The sequence below is a fragment of the Podarcis erhardii genome, assembly GCF_964252035.2.
Source record: "Podarcis erhardii genome assembly, chromosome: 2".
Lineage (NCBI taxonomy): Eukaryota > Metazoa > Chordata > Lepidosauria > Squamata > Lacertidae > Podarcis > Podarcis erhardii.
In genome coordinates, this window is record NC_138498.1 from 22540109 (window position 1) to 22555445 (window position 15337).

Consider the following 15337-nt stretch of genomic DNA (forward strand, 5'->3'; position numbering starts at 1 on the left):
TGAAATTGTGCAAAGTCCACACAGGCACTGTGCACAGGAAAGAGGTGTGTTTGCTTTTGAATTACGGTTGATCCTTGAGGCATGCTTACATCCTGGGTAATGGATGCCATGTAGCTGAAGTGAGGTTTCTAATGGAAGCCATCATTGCCTGGCTGATGTTTGCAACCTGTCAGCCCTGGGATCTGACTGCTCCCAGCCCAGATACAATCACTGGTTTTGGGTAGGATTCAGCCACATCCCGACAAATTGAGGATGCACAATTATTGTTGGCTGTGAAGTCTTGCACAGCAAACCCATTTCCCAAGGAGACTGGAGTTTTTGAGGGAAAGGAAGTGATGGAAAAATGCATTGGAAAGTGTGCAAACAAATCAGAACGAATCTTAAATAAACAAGTCATCTGGAAGTGCTCTCAGAGTAGTTTGTGCAGATTCAACCTGCTTTATTTAATATCAATATTCCCCATTGTGCGACACCTGGCTTTTGAGTGTATGTATGAGGCAGGGAGAGGGAGCGAAATGGTGGAGACGGCTGCTGCATGGCCTTCTTTCAGGGAATGCAAAACTGGCTAAAAATCCACAGATGGGACAAGCAACAAGAACAACTGGAGAAGAGCAAGGCAGGAACCTGGACACCTCTTAGATGGGGGGTGGAACACACCAGAGGCTGCAGTGATGCTTTTCCCTTTCCAAATTTCAGGGGGGAGGGGATAAATCACAAGTGGGCTTTGAGAATTCTCCTCTAAAAATAGTCCTCCACAGATTTCTCTTCAAACACTATTTCCTTGTAGAAATGTTAGGGGAGAAGGGCAGTTTGCCCCTTGCTGTCCTTCTGCTCCCATGTAGCACTTGTTGTCCCTGATGAACAAGCCAGTGGCAAACATCACCACTTGGACCTTTCTTTCCTCCACCTGCCTATGGCATCTGTGTTGTTCTAACTAAACAAATAGTGAACTTGGCCAGCTGAGTGCCTCTGGTTTGGAAGTGAAACAGGGCCACCCAAAATCAAAAGTACATAGATACACAGAAGTATGTAAATCTGTACAGGACTTGTGAGCTTCCAGGATATATGGAATATTGAGGCAGAGTGGAGGTTGGGTGGAAGTAGTAAAATGGACTATTGGATGGGATCCAGGAGGATTTAAAAGCAACAACAGCAACCCTCCCCTCCTTGCACTATATTTGGATGAAAAGGAGGTGAGGGGAAAGGACATACTTTGCTATTCACACTCTTGAACCAACCAGCAAAACTCATCGCCCATTCCATTCACCACAATGGGCACTTCCAGACTATTGCTATTTCTTGGTGGGATTCAGTCATAAACCAACATTCAGGTTGCACAGCAGTCTCACTCCCCCACCATCCGAAAACTGGACTTCTTGTGATAGGGAAAGTGACAGAGATCCCACTTGCTTGATGCAACATTGTCTAACCTCCCAGTAAACTAGTCAGAATGAATGCTCATTGAAGAGCCCATGTTGTCAAACTTCGCGCAAACCAACAGGGATGAATGTTCTGTTAAGCAGCCTATAGTCATGAAATGCTCAGATTTGAAGTTGGCAGCAGCCCTAAACCAGAATCCTCTCCTGCTCCCTTTGCCCACCACCCCACCTCACCGAAGCCTGAACAGTGCTACTAGACTTCTCTTTCAGGCTGTCTCTTATGGGGGCGCATTGCGACATTTAGCTGTGTGTCCCATTTGTCTGTCTAGCCACACAACCATATGCAGACCTGTACAGGAAGGGGCACCTGGTGTTGTTTCCTTGTTGCAAATTGCAGCGGGGCTGCCCTGAGTGTGTGGTATAGTGAGGAAAGAGGCGCTGTGCTAGTAACAAACAGCTGTGGGAAAAGGAAAGGAAGCGGTTGAGCAGAGAATGATGTGGGATGAGTTTAGCGCAGCTTCTGCAACATTAAGCTTGAGATCGATCGATCTGTGTTTTCCAGAAAGGGGCTGCTGATAGTAGTGTATGCGCACATCTCGCTATTCACCGCTGCTGACAATAAGCAGGTTATCATACTGCTTTTTTTTAAAAAAAAAATCTGTTTGACCAGAGATGACAAAGGAGCAAGAGGAATGTGTGCATTCTTTGGGAAGCAGTGCCTCCCTTAGACCACTCACAAGTCTCTTTTAAAAAAATTGTCTGTCTCCAGGTTCTATTTATTTTATTGCAACTTCACTGGCAGTGCTAAGGCCGCAATGTGGGGGTTAGGCAAAAAAAATGAACAACAGAACAGGCGATGAAGTGCTTCACAGATGCAAAATAGGTAAGCACCAATCTGATCTTAACCCACGTTTCTTGACCCGTTGGGGGAGTTTTCAAACTCAGAGGATTAGATAGCCATTTCAGGCGCCTGTTGCTGCTCACAACACACCACCATATCCCTTTAAGGAATGGCTTGTGCTGCTAACTCAGGACTGAGGGGATGCTGGGTGGCAGCCTGACAAAGGGAAGGCATTGAAAAGAGCTCCTTTTCTTCCTAAATTTTCTTCCTTTTCTACGTGCTTGGATTGCCAACCACAGGGCCTGTCATGTGTCTCTGTGAGAGTGAAGGCACACGGAAGGATCCCACTTTATTATAAAGAGGTTTGGGAGGGAAAGTTTCTGGTCTGCAAGGGTGAGGACAATAACTGTGTTGCCTTGAAAGAGCTAGCAGGGAGCATGATTCAGTGGAAAACAAGGCAATGGTAATGGGAACAAATAAAGCCCACAGATCCTACCTTCATATTTCACCTTTCTTGCCACTTCAAAGCCAGAAGCAAAATCTAAGAGGGCCTGTGTTGTCTCTTTCCTTTACAGCAGGGGCAGGGAACCTCAGACCCTGCTACAGACTACACCCTCTCACAAGCCCTGCTACACGTCCCAAGTATTGTTGTCTGCATGGAATGTGTCCTATTTTTGGGGGGGGGGGGATGAATGAATTCCTATGCCCCACAAATAACCCAGAGTTGCATTTTAAATAAAAGCACACATTCTACTCATGTAAAAACACCAGGCAGGCCCCACAAATAACCCAGAGATGCATTTTAAATAAAAGGACACCTTCTATTCATGTAAAAACACACTGATTCCTGGACTGTCCATGGGCCAGATTTAGAAGGCAACTGGGCCGGATCCAGACCCCGGGCCTTAGTTTGCCTACCCATGGCCTAGAGGGAGGATAGTGTCAGTGTAGAAAGTAGCCTGCTGTATGATAATGAAATTTATATTGCTTGCTCCACCCACTTTAACCCACCCACATTTGTCTCTGGCCCTTCACATCACTGGTATGTGGCCTTGGGAAAGTGACCCCTGAACTGGAAAAGGTTATTTCACTCTGTTTTACAGATATCTCCCGTGCCCATTCTTTGCTTCTCACCTGCCTGTCGTGATCGGACAGGAGAGGAGCAACTGTTATTAGGTCAGTCAGTTGTAAACATACACACTTAACAATTTTGGTTCTACACATCATATGTAGACCTAAGACCCACAAATGATGTCATGCAAGAGAATCCACAGTCACACTTAACTGTATAGTGGAACGTTGGGTTACATACGCTTCAGGTTACATACGCTTTAGGTTACAGACTCTGCTAACCCAGAAATATTACCTCGGGTTAAGAACTTTGCTTCAGGATGAGAACAGAAATCGTGCTCTGGCGGCACGACAGGAGCAGGAGGCCCCATTAGCTAAAGTGATGCTTCAGGTTAAGAACAGTTTAAGGTTAAGAACGGACCTCCGGAACGAATTAAGTACTTAACCCAAGGTACCACTGTAATGTAAGCATTGCACATTATAGTTGAAATCAAGGGGGCTGGCTGCGCATCGATGCACAAACTAACTGTGGTGTCACAAGCCAGTTATTTTACTCTAAGAACAAAGGAGATGAATGCTTAGCATTGCCCCTGCCATGCTAGTTGTTTTATTTGTTTCTTATCGCTTCTTAATGCACGTCTTCTCATATTCCCTGGAAGTAGGTACATGGTGGTGCCGTGTAACCATGCATCAAATTGTTTTGAAATGACACATGAGGGTGTTGTTAAAAATGTGCGTGGGCAGAAGTACTGCATATTGGATTTGGCACTATTATTTGGGAGCTGAGTGAATAATTTATTAAGTATATTCTTGCCCACCTTTCTCTTTTAAAGAAAGCCATAAATCCTTGAGTGGGTCAAAACCAATTAACAAATTTCAATCACAAAAATGATCTCGAAATAAAATTAAGAGCAGTGCATTTAAAAGTACATTGCATCAGCATCCCAAGTGCCTTCTGAAAAAGAAAAGGCTTTTGCTGTTCTTTGGAAAGCAGTAAAAGGTTTTGCTTCGCAGGCACCCTGAGGGACAGAGTTCTGCATTGTGACATCAACAGCAGGCAAAGTCCTGTTGGTTGGAACTGCCAGCCTAATCATCGACAGTGTTGGCACGCAGAGCTGGGCTTCCCTAGGTGATCTAAGAGCAGGGCTATTGTTGGCAGTCAGTATCTTTGGGCACTTGCCAAGACCCACACCTTAGTAGGAGGCTTGCTGCCAATTCCTAGAGCCTTGTGGGCCTCCACCTCCTCCCTTTCTGTGTTGCAGTCTCTTTACCTGCCCTCTCTATGAAAGGAGAAGGAGCAGTAACCTGTATGTGCTTTGGTTTCTCCCTCTGGAAGGTGGCTTGGGCTGGGGCCAGAGAGAAAGGGAAGCAAATGGACAGCAACAGTGGTGGAGAAGACATGATAGATACAGTTGGGGAGGGAGCTGATTGAGAGCATCCTACACAAGTCCCCCTACCCACACTGGCGGAGGAAGGGGGATGCGGTGGGTGCGGCTTGCCCCGGGTGTCATTCCTGAGGGGGGGTGACATCGCCACGCTGACCCCTTGGGATGCTCGCCGCGAGTGGTGCCCCTCTAGAATGGTAGCCCCGCCCCCACAGGCAGCTAGCCCCGCCCCTGGGTGCACAGCCCCGCCCCTGGGTGCCATAGCAGCTAGCTCCGCCTCTTCCTAGCCACACACCTGGAACTGGCATTATCTAACAGTGTGAGGAGGTTTCTCTGCAAAGATGCACGACGGAAAAAATTTCACAGAACATTTAACAGAAAATTTGCCGGTGCTTTATTCACTTGTGGAAAATTCTCAGTTTCGTAAGTTCACTTGTAACAGCAAAAGGATGCCAACGCAATTTTAGGCAAGCCTGGCAGTTTTCAAAGATTTCAGCTTTGTTTGTTGAATACTAATGAAAAGCACCCAGCTTTGCTGGAATGTTCTAAGAAACGAACAAAAGAAAAATCAGCGGTCAAAATCAATGCAGTTTTGAAAGGATCAGTTTGCCATCTTGAATAAAAACGGTGTTCAGTTGTATCCAAACATAGACAAAAAACCTGTTCCTTGATCTCAGGAACCATCATGCAAAATTTTGTTATGATATATCAAATAGTGTTCAAATTAATAGAGAATGAACAAATACAACTTTTCAAAAGATATAGAAGACAAGTAAAACGTCATGCTAAATAAGATCATTCTCTAGGGTATTAGAAAATTACTCTGTGCAAACTGAACATTTTCAAATCAAATTACAAATAGTGGTGTCTGTTTTCTGGGGGAGATAATCCAATTCAGAATTTTCCTGAAAACCCACATTGCTGTTTGTATGAGAGTCAACATGCTCCTGTAACTAGGCAGATCCTAAGTAATTTAGGGCTTTAAAGATCAGTACCAACACCTTGGAACACTCTGAAACAAACAGATCAGCCCAGTAGTGCAGTTAGGTAATTATTTGCTTTCTAAAATAGATTTTTTTCACTAGTTTTTATAGTAACATTAACAGTACAAAATACAGTAATACAACACAGCTCAGCCATACAGTTCATATCGATATTAATTATATATTTAATTAGTCCAATCATGTAGAACATGGGTAGGCAAACTAAGGCCCGGGGGCTGGATCTGGCCCAATCTCTTTCTAAATCTGGCCCGTGGAATCAGCATGTTTTTACATGAGTAGAATGTGCCCTTTTATTTAAAATGCATCTCTGGGTTATTTGTGGGGTATAGGAATTCATTCATTTCTCTCCCCCCCCCCCCACAATATAGTCCGGCCCCCCACAAGGTCTGAGGGACAGTGGAACGGCCCTCTGCTGAAAAAGTTTGCTCACCCCGATGCAGAAGAACAGAAATAAAGTGCTGATTGTGAAATAAATAAGTTACGCATAGGTTCATGCTATATTCGATATTGTCAGTGCTATTTTCTGAGGGTTCTCAGAGGTATGCAGTTCTGGCACCTCCCCTCCGAATGTTCAAAGTATGGCATTTTCTGTAACAACTTTATTGTGAATACTGGCACCTTTTCTTCCTTCTACAAAAAAATAAAGCATTGGATATGGTATACAATTTACTGCAGGAAATTCCTCTATAATGTTCCGTGTGAAAGGCTGGACTGCAGTTAACATTCTCCCTGGTGGTATATATGAAATACAGCTAGACCAGCGTTGATGGAATAGCATTTTCATTTTTTCTACAGTTAGGTAATTCTAGACTTAATGGTCTTTTACACAGCCTTTTCAGAAGGTAGCGTTTATTACTTCACTTTCAAATGTGGTAAGCCAGCCTTCCTCATTTGTCCCCCCACATCCCTATTCTGCAGAGCAGGGACCTGGCAGGGACCTGCCAAGTACTTCTTTGTCAGCTCAGCACAGTGCCGGATTTATGTATAAGCTAAATAAGCTATAGCTTAGGGCCCCACTCTCTTGGGGCCCCCCACAAAATGTAAAGGAAAAAACAACCTGGATGTACATTTCCAAAATATAAGATAAAAAACAAATAAAACATGCAGCAACAGTACCAAATGGCTTCAGATACCTATTAGGTCATGGGTAGGCAAACTAAGGCCCGGGGAAGAAGAAGAAGAAGAAGAGTTTGGATTTGATATCCCGCCTTTCACTCCCCTTCAGGAGTCTCAATCGCCTTCTAAATCTGGCCCGCGGATGGCCTGGGAATCAGTGTGTTTTTACATGAGGAGAACATGAGTAGAATGTGTGTTCTCTTTTTTTTTTTTTTTAATAATTTTTATTCAATTTTTAAAACACATAATTAAAAGACAAACACATCACAAAACACAAACAAACATAAACAAATCAAACATAAATAAATTCATAATCTTATTTTCTTGTAACTTCTTTCAATCGACTTCCCCATACCTCCCTTTCGCTGCATCCTTATTTTAGAAAGAATTTTTTTAGCAACCCTTTAGTCAATTTATCCATTTAGTTCCCTTCATTAAATTCCCATAAATTTGTTGGTTACAGCTGTAATTCTCTGCTTCTTACCCCTTGACATCTTAACACTCATCAATTTTACAACAGTTTTTAAGATATATTTTAAATTTCTTCCAGTCTTCTTCCACTGCCTCTTTCCCCTGGTCACGAATTCTGCTGGTCATCTCTGCCAGTCCCATGAAGTCAATCACCTTTGTCTGCCATTCTTCCAGAGTAGGTAGTTCTTGCATCTTCCAATACTTTGCCAGAAGAATTCTTGCTGCAGTAGTAGCATACATAAAGAAAATCCTATCCTTCTTTGGCACCAATTGGCCAACCATGCCCAGGAGAAAAGCCTCTGGTTTCTTAGTAAATGTCCATTTAAGGACTTTCTTAATTTCATTATAGATCATTTCCCAGAATGCTTTCACCCTCGGGCAGGTCCACCATAGGTGATAAAAGGTACCTTCATTCTCATTACATTTCCAACATTTATTATTGGGCAAATGATAAATTTTTGCAAGCTTGACTGGGGTCATGTACCACCTGTAGATCATTTTCATTATATTTTCTTTTAAGGCATTACATGCCGTGAACTTAACACCAGTGGTCCATAACTGTTCCCAGTCAGCAAACATAATGTCATGACCGATATCCTGTGCCCATTTAATCATAGCTGATTTCACCGTTTCCTCCTGTGTATTCCATTTAAGCAGCAAATTATACATTCTTGACAGATTCTTAGTATTGGGTTCTAACAGTTCCGTTTCTAACTTTGACCTCTCCTTCTGAAATCCTATTTTCCTGTCCTCTTTAAATGTCTCATTTATCTGGTGGTAATGCAGCCAATCTCGAACTTTGGACTTTAGTTTTTCATAACTCTGTAGCTTAACCCTTTCACCTTCATATTCTAAGATTTCACAATATTTTGGCCATTTAGAATCCATATTAAGTTTTTTCACCCCCTTGGCTTCCATTGGTGACAACCACCTGGGAGTTTTAGTTTCCAATAGGTCTTTGTATCTGCTCCAAACATTATATAATGCTTTTCTAACAATATGGTTTTTAAAACCTTTGTACACCATTGCCTTGTTATATCATAAGTATGCATGCCAACCAAAACAATTATCATATCCTTCCAAATCTAAGATGTCTGTGTTCTCAAGAAGTAGCCAGTCTTTCAGCCAGCAGAAAGCTGCTGCTTCGTAATATAATCTTAAGTCCGGCAGGGCAAACCCCCCTCTATCTTTTGCATCAGTTAAAATCTTAAACTTTATTCTGGGCTTTTTGCCCTGCCAGACAAATTTTGATATATCTTTCTGCCACCTCTTGAAACAATCCATCTTGTCCAGAATTTGTAAGGTCTGAAACAAAAATAGCATTCTAGGCAATACATTCATCTTAATAGTAGCAATTCGACCTAACAAGGACAGTTTCAACCTTGACCATGTTTCTAAATCTTTCTTTACTTCTGACCAACATTTTTCATAATTGTCTTTAAATAAATTCACATTCTTAGATGTTAAGTTTACCCCCAGGTATTTCACTTTTTTCGTTATTTCCAAACCTGTTTCACTCTGAAACCTCTCTCTTTCTTCCATTGTTAAATTTTTCTCCAAAACCTTTGTTTTCTGTTTATTCAATTTAAATCCTGCTACTTGACCAAATATTTCAATTAGTTCTAACACTCTTTTAGTACTAGTGTCTGGCTGTTGCAGAGTCAAAACTAGGTCATCTGCAAATGCTCTTAATTTATAATGTCTGGCTCCGACCTGAACTCCTTTAACCAACTGATCCCTTCTAATCATATTTAACAAAACCTCCAGGACTGATATAAAAAGTAGAGGGGATATTGGGCAACCCTGTCGTATACCTTTTTCTATAGGTATTTCTTCCGTTACCACATTGTTTACAATTAACTTTGCTTTTTGTTCCGAATATATTGCACCTATACCGTTTTCAAAACCTTGGCCTACCCCCATCCCTTGGAGATTCTTTTTCATAAAGCTCCAACAAATGTTGTCAAAGGCTTTCTCCGCATCCACGAAAATTAAAACAGCCTTTCTATTAATGTCAACTTCTAACAGCTCCAAAATATCGATAATGTTCCTCACATTGTCTGACATATGTCTCCCTGGGAGAAAGCCAGTTTGGTCCTTATGAATCTCCCCTAATAACACTCTCTTCAATCTTTTTGCCAAAATGTCTGCAAAAATTTTATAATCCACATTGAGTAAAGATATAGGGCGGTAGTTTTTAACCTGGTTTTTTTCAGTCTCTGATTTCGGTATAAGTGAGATGAAAGCCTCTTTCCACGATTCAGGTGCCTTTTTCCCCTCCATAATTTCATTGCAAACTTCCTTTAATGGTTGTATTAACCAATCCTTCAGCATTTTGTAGTAACTGGCAGTCAAGCCATCTGGTCCTGGTGATTTTCCCAGTTGCATATTCTGGATGGCACCCTGTATCTCTTGTTCTGTTATTTTCTCATTCAGGATCCTTTTATTTTGTTCTGAAATTTTGGGTAATCCGTAATTTCTAAGGAATTCTTCAATTTCTTGTTCGTTTACTGGCCCTTGTCTATATAATTTCCTAAAAAAACTTTGAAAACAATTACTTATCTCGTTGGGTTTGTAGATAGTCTTTCCCTCAATCTCTAAACTCGTCACTGTATTCAGTTTCTGCCTCTTTTTTAGTTGCCATGACAAAAGTTTCCCACATTTATCTGCAGATTCAAATGTTTTTTGTCTCATTTGCTTTATTTTCCATTCTATTTCTTGATTCATCAATTCCATATATTGCATCTGATAATACTTTATCTCTCTCAAGATCTCTTGAGACTTTGGTTTGGACCTCAATTTCTTTTCTCCTTCTTTCATTTTTCCTAGAATTTTTTCTTTCCTCTCATTTTGTCTTTTCCTCTTTATAGAGTTCTGTTGAATTAGGAAACCTCGCATCACGGCTTTGCTAGCGTCTCAGATTGTTCTTTTCTCCACGTCTGTTCTCAAATTTATCTCAAAATAATCTTTCAATGTTTTTTGGGCCTTTTTATAAATCTCTTCATCTTTAATAGGGTGTCATTCATTCTCCATCTAAAGGATCCGGTTGTTGTTAATTTCATCTCCATCTTTACAGCGTTATGGTCGGTAGAATGTGTGTTCTCGAAGCTACCAGCATGAGTTTGACCAAACTGCGGGAGGCAGTGGAAGACAGGAGTGCCTGGCGTGCCCTGGTCCATGGGGTCACGAAGAGTCGGACACGACTAAATGACTAAACAACAACAGAATGTGTGCTTTTATTTAAAATGCATCTCTGGGTTATTTGTGGGGCATAGGAATTCGTTCATCCCCCCCCAAAAAAAAATACAGTCCGGCCCCCCACAAGGTCTGAGGGACAGTGGACCGGCCCCCTGCTGACAAAGTTTGCTGACCCCTGTATTAGATCCATAAATTACCATATAACATATATTCAACACAAAAAAACAGTGACAATTTGTTGTTGACAAAGGACAGCTGGACATATAAAGGGCCCCATTACCTTCAGTAGTTTAGGGCCTCATCAAACCTAAATCCAACCCTGGCTCAGCAGCACCCCTGAATAAGCCAGGAAGGTCTTGTATTGGAATAATCATTTCACACACTTCTTTCCACTGCTATAGTTGCTCTCTTGATTCCTTCCTGCTCTCGCAGTTACACTTTTCTAATATTGCTTGCAACGGTTTCCAATTACAAAAGTAAGTCTGAGCGTGGCAAACAAACACTAGCGATGCATCCTCAGGGGACAGCCCACGTAATTCAGCTTGCAGAAACACGGGGGTGGGGGTGAGCAGCGTGCGATGAAAGGATCAAAGAAAAAGATGCAGTTGCAAGATAAATAAAGTGTGAGAGAGAGACTTGCTTCCGTTGACTGAACTGCAGGCAACTGGGTCTTACCCCCGACAGGTGGCTTATTGTACCTCCTGTCAGATGCAGCAGCTGCATCAGCCACAGATGGAAATATAACATCTTCAGAGTTATGAGGTGTGATTCTGGTTTAATCTAGGTTCATGGGATCCTTAAAGGCGGAAAAATATTTAAGTCCCCTTGAATCTGCAAAGTGGCAGATCGGTGCAAGCCCTAGGTGTTTGTTCTGCAAGAAATCTGGTTTCTAGGTTATGGAGAGGAAGGAGTGGGTGGAAGAACTCTTGCAAATGATGCAAGTGGGGAGCAGGAACAGCCCCTCAGGCTGAGGATCCCTACATCTGAACACTAAATCACACCTCTCACCAATAGAAGAACGCAGAGAGTTGCAACCTAATGTTTGCCGTTTGGGGGACGTTGAAAGTAGATGCAAAAGGAAAATCACACTAACTTACTATAGAACCAGCCTTCCCCAATATGGGGCCCTCCAGATGTGTTGGACTACAATTCTCATCAGCCCTAGGCAGCATGGCTGTACTGATGGTACCCCAAAACATCGCTGGTGAAGACTGCGCTTATGCTAGTGTCATAGTTTAGAGTTCAGTCTACTTAACTTTAGCATGTTTATGAGAATTCAATAGGACTTCCGAGTAGACATGGCTAGGATTGTGCTTTTGATTACCTTCCTACCTCTCACTTTCACACCAACAGGTTGGACCCAGAAGGCTCACCTGGATTTTTCCACGAGGAGCCACACCGAAAGATCCTAGGTGCCTGGGGATTCCATTTTTCCGAAGAAGGTTAGAAGGACTTTTTCTTCCCACTGTTAACTTGATTCACATGTAGTGTTAGAAACTCATATATATATATATATATATAAGCTAGGCACCAGATGACTCCTTAAACCAAGGTTACAGTTGCCAGAACGGAATGTCTAGCTGCCATTTTTGGGTAAGATGACTTTAAAGTCTTTATTTTTCAAATGATGGGCTGACTGATTGATTCTCAGTTAAACTTCTGGCTAGTTCAGATGACAACCTTGAGCTAGGTTAAGAACTTGAAGAACTTCAAAGAAGAAAAGTCACTTGATCCAGGAGCAGTCCACATATATATTGGTCTCTTCCGACCTCTTTTTCTTAATGGGGACTGCTCCTGCTCAGGCTGCACAAAAAAAGCATTTTGGTTCCTGCAAATCCATTCCAATTGTGCAGATAAAATATAACCGGTAGAATTCTACAGCATGCAGTATTAGTGTGTGAAAACAGTCCAGATCCAGTGATCCCCAGGCATGCACCTCCAGATGGTGGAGATGTCAGGTGCTAGCCTGACACCCAGGCATCTTCACTTGGTCGCAAGTGGTTGATAGCCAGGTGCAAAATGCTCTTGGCGCCTGGCTAATATTGAACACTGTTCACATGTACAAGAGTTTTAACACTAATGTTATCATGAACATGACTGCATACCCATATGAACAATGTTGAGGGATGATGAAAGGAGCCTGAAAGGGCCAATTAACAGACATCGACAGGGAGCGAAGATTCCAGTGAGTCTATGTGGCGAAGCTGCAGCTTTTCATAACAGAAGGCACAAGGCTTAATTACTGAGATGGATGGGGATAATAGCTGGTGGGGACAGCTATGGGAATCCTACTTAAATTCAACAAACCCAGGATCAGGCACAATAGGACAGGTTGCTTGGCTAGGATCTCAGAAAATAAGATTGCTTAAAAAAAATGCCTTAGAGCCCGCCCAGTGTACATTTCTCCTTGATTGTAATGCTCAGAACACCACCACAAAGGGTTAAGTCTCTTCTTTCCTTCTAAATACTAAATAAGGGTTAAACTCAGCAAACCCTCCAGATGCTTAGAGGGGAATCTAGGCAAAAGAAGAAGAAAAAGCTGCCTTATAAATCTTTAGCAACGTGAGGCCTCAAGTCTGAGCAAATAAGCACACTCTTCCTTGTTTTCCTAGGTGTTTATGGGGCTGGGATAGAGAGGGAAAGCAAAACACTCACCTCACGGTTTAGTTATAGCGACAAAGTCTGCTGGTATCCCATTCAGCAGCCTGGGAAGGCTGGGCTTGATACCAGATAGCAAGACACTGTGGCCAAATATGTTTCTTGGAGATGGTTGTAGCTAGAGAGTAACCCATCATGAGCAGAAATGGGAAATCCTAGCTTCCTCACGGTCCTTTTATTTTACTACTTTGCTGATTGCTTCCTACTTCAAAGGGTGTGTGCACGTAAATGGCCTTTTATATTTGTTGTGTTCCCATCTCAGTATTTAATTGCATCTCTGTTGTGTGTATAGAAATTGAAGGAAGGATGTGTTCATATGCGAATTTTCCGTTTCAGGTGTTTAGGTTGTCTGTGGTCCTTTTTCTGTTTTTGAGTAAGTTTGGTGCCATTTGTGGTTGTTGTCTATTGAAGAAAAAAAAAGCAAGTAATTAATTATTAGTATTTAATTATTAGTGTGCTTGGTGCTGCACAAATCGACAAGAGTTTCTGTCCCTAAGGAACTTACAGTCTAAAATTTGACCTAAAAGTAAGCAACAGTGGAAGTGGAGGCAGGGGAACATAATAAAGAAATAATGTATATGAGTTACACCCTTGCTGTAGGTGGGGTGTGCGGCCTTCCAGATGTTGCTGGACTCCAGATCCCATCAGCCCTAACCAGCATTGCCAATGGTCAGTGATAATGGGAGCTGTAGTTAATACATCATGAGGGGCAAATGTTCCACACCCGTGCTCTAGTGCATGGGGTCCAGGAGGCTGTGCCAAAGACTTACTAGGCTGGGTTTTGAGGAGGGGTGTCAAGTAAAGTAGGAAGAGTGTTCTAGGAAGCAGCTCCAGGCATACAAGCCGCCAAGGGAGAAAATGTGAAGGTTTTTTGGTTGGTTGGTTGGTTTGAAGGACCAGGAGACTTTCACATTGTGGTGGATGGTGGAGCTTCAGGAACCAAGTTCATGAGCAGGGGATGCAATTTTTACTCTCTCTTCTTCAAGGTTTCCTGAAATCTTAGTTTAAGCTACATGTGGGCTTTTGGGTCAAGTGAAAAATATTACACACACACACACACACACACACACACACACTGATGCCGCTGGTGCTCTCAAGGTCTTCTCCTGCTGCCCATAAAGCCTCCTAAGGTGGTGAAGCTGGCTACCTTTTTCTCCCTTGAAAAGCACATGGAACCGAAGGAGGAAGTTAGAAGATCGACTCTCTTTCCCACTTCCTCTTTCATCTCTATGTGCTTCCCAAAGCTCAGATTAATTCTACTGGAGGTGCCCAGAGGGGGTGCCAAGATTAAGGGGGAGGTTGTCAGCATTTAAAGACTCCTCTGGAGGCATTGGGCTCTACTAGCCTGTTGTACCAGTGGAAGCCAATGCAAGGATTCCTGCTAACACAATGCAAATTTTCACCTGTTCACCTCCTGCTTGCACCCTGCACAATCCCCAAATCTGCTCTGGAGGGATGGGGGAACACCCAGACCAGATTTTGGGTGGTGCTGGGAGAAGGAAGGAGGAGGTTCCCTTGCACAAGGAAAACCTTTCCACTGATGCAACCTTTGCCATAGCACTAGGCTGAACACAACCCATCCAGCATGAATCTTTTGCGTTGCTTTTTGTGTTATGCTTGGTCCTCATGAAGACATTAACTTGAGTGCTTTATTCATGCTTTAAAAAGAATTTTAAAAAGAATTGGCTAGGTTGCCACTACTTGAAGTAAGCATCACTTAGAGCTCAATCAGACTTTGGTGCCACATTTCTAGGTTTGCGCTTTAAAGCTTTCCCTGCAAAAACTTGCTCTTGTAAATGGCATCTGCAGAAAACTTGATTTGCAATTAGTTCTGATTCTACATTAAGGAATGGGTTTTCTTGAGGAAAGTGATGGGGCATGGGGCTTAAAAGCATGGATGTGTGCCTAGAAAGTACAGGGCAAAAGCTAAGTGTGGATGAGCCCTTAGCTGCTGATGGAAAAAAGTGTTATATAAGAGCCTAGGAGAAACCCAAGCCCTATCTGCTTTATACATTTAAAGCAGTATTCATACCACTTTAAACAGCCATGGAATCCTGAGAACTGTGGTCCCCCCCCAATAATTTTAATTGTTTTTCATGTAAATGTAAGAACAGCATATAAGTTCAGTAATTTGTCCAGTGGTAGGTACATTCTTATTAAGTTTCATATGCAGTACACAAAGAATACAGTGGTACCTTGGAAGTCAAACGGAAT

At 42.4% G+C, this 15337-nt stretch overlaps 1 protein-coding gene across 7 annotated transcripts in view; it reads left to right on the forward strand.

Moving 5' to 3' along the window:
- The window catches only part of DGKA (diacylglycerol kinase alpha), an 83517-nt gene that overhangs the window by 33526 nt on the left and 34654 nt on the right, over nucleotides 1-15337 (forward strand). For 4 of the 7 annotated variants that reach the window (XM_081849602.1, XM_081849607.1, XM_081849603.1 and 1 more), the window contains one exon: nucleotides 11819-11907. The exons of 2 other annotated variants lie outside the window; for them this stretch is intronic. In XM_081849602.1, coding sequence (XP_081705728.1) covers nucleotides 11819-11907 — 89 coding nt within the window. Of the gene's footprint in view, nucleotides 1-2236; nucleotides 2263-11818; nucleotides 11908-15337 lie in introns of those variants that run through there. One more of the 7 variants, XM_081849604.1, reaches the window with a different exon arrangement.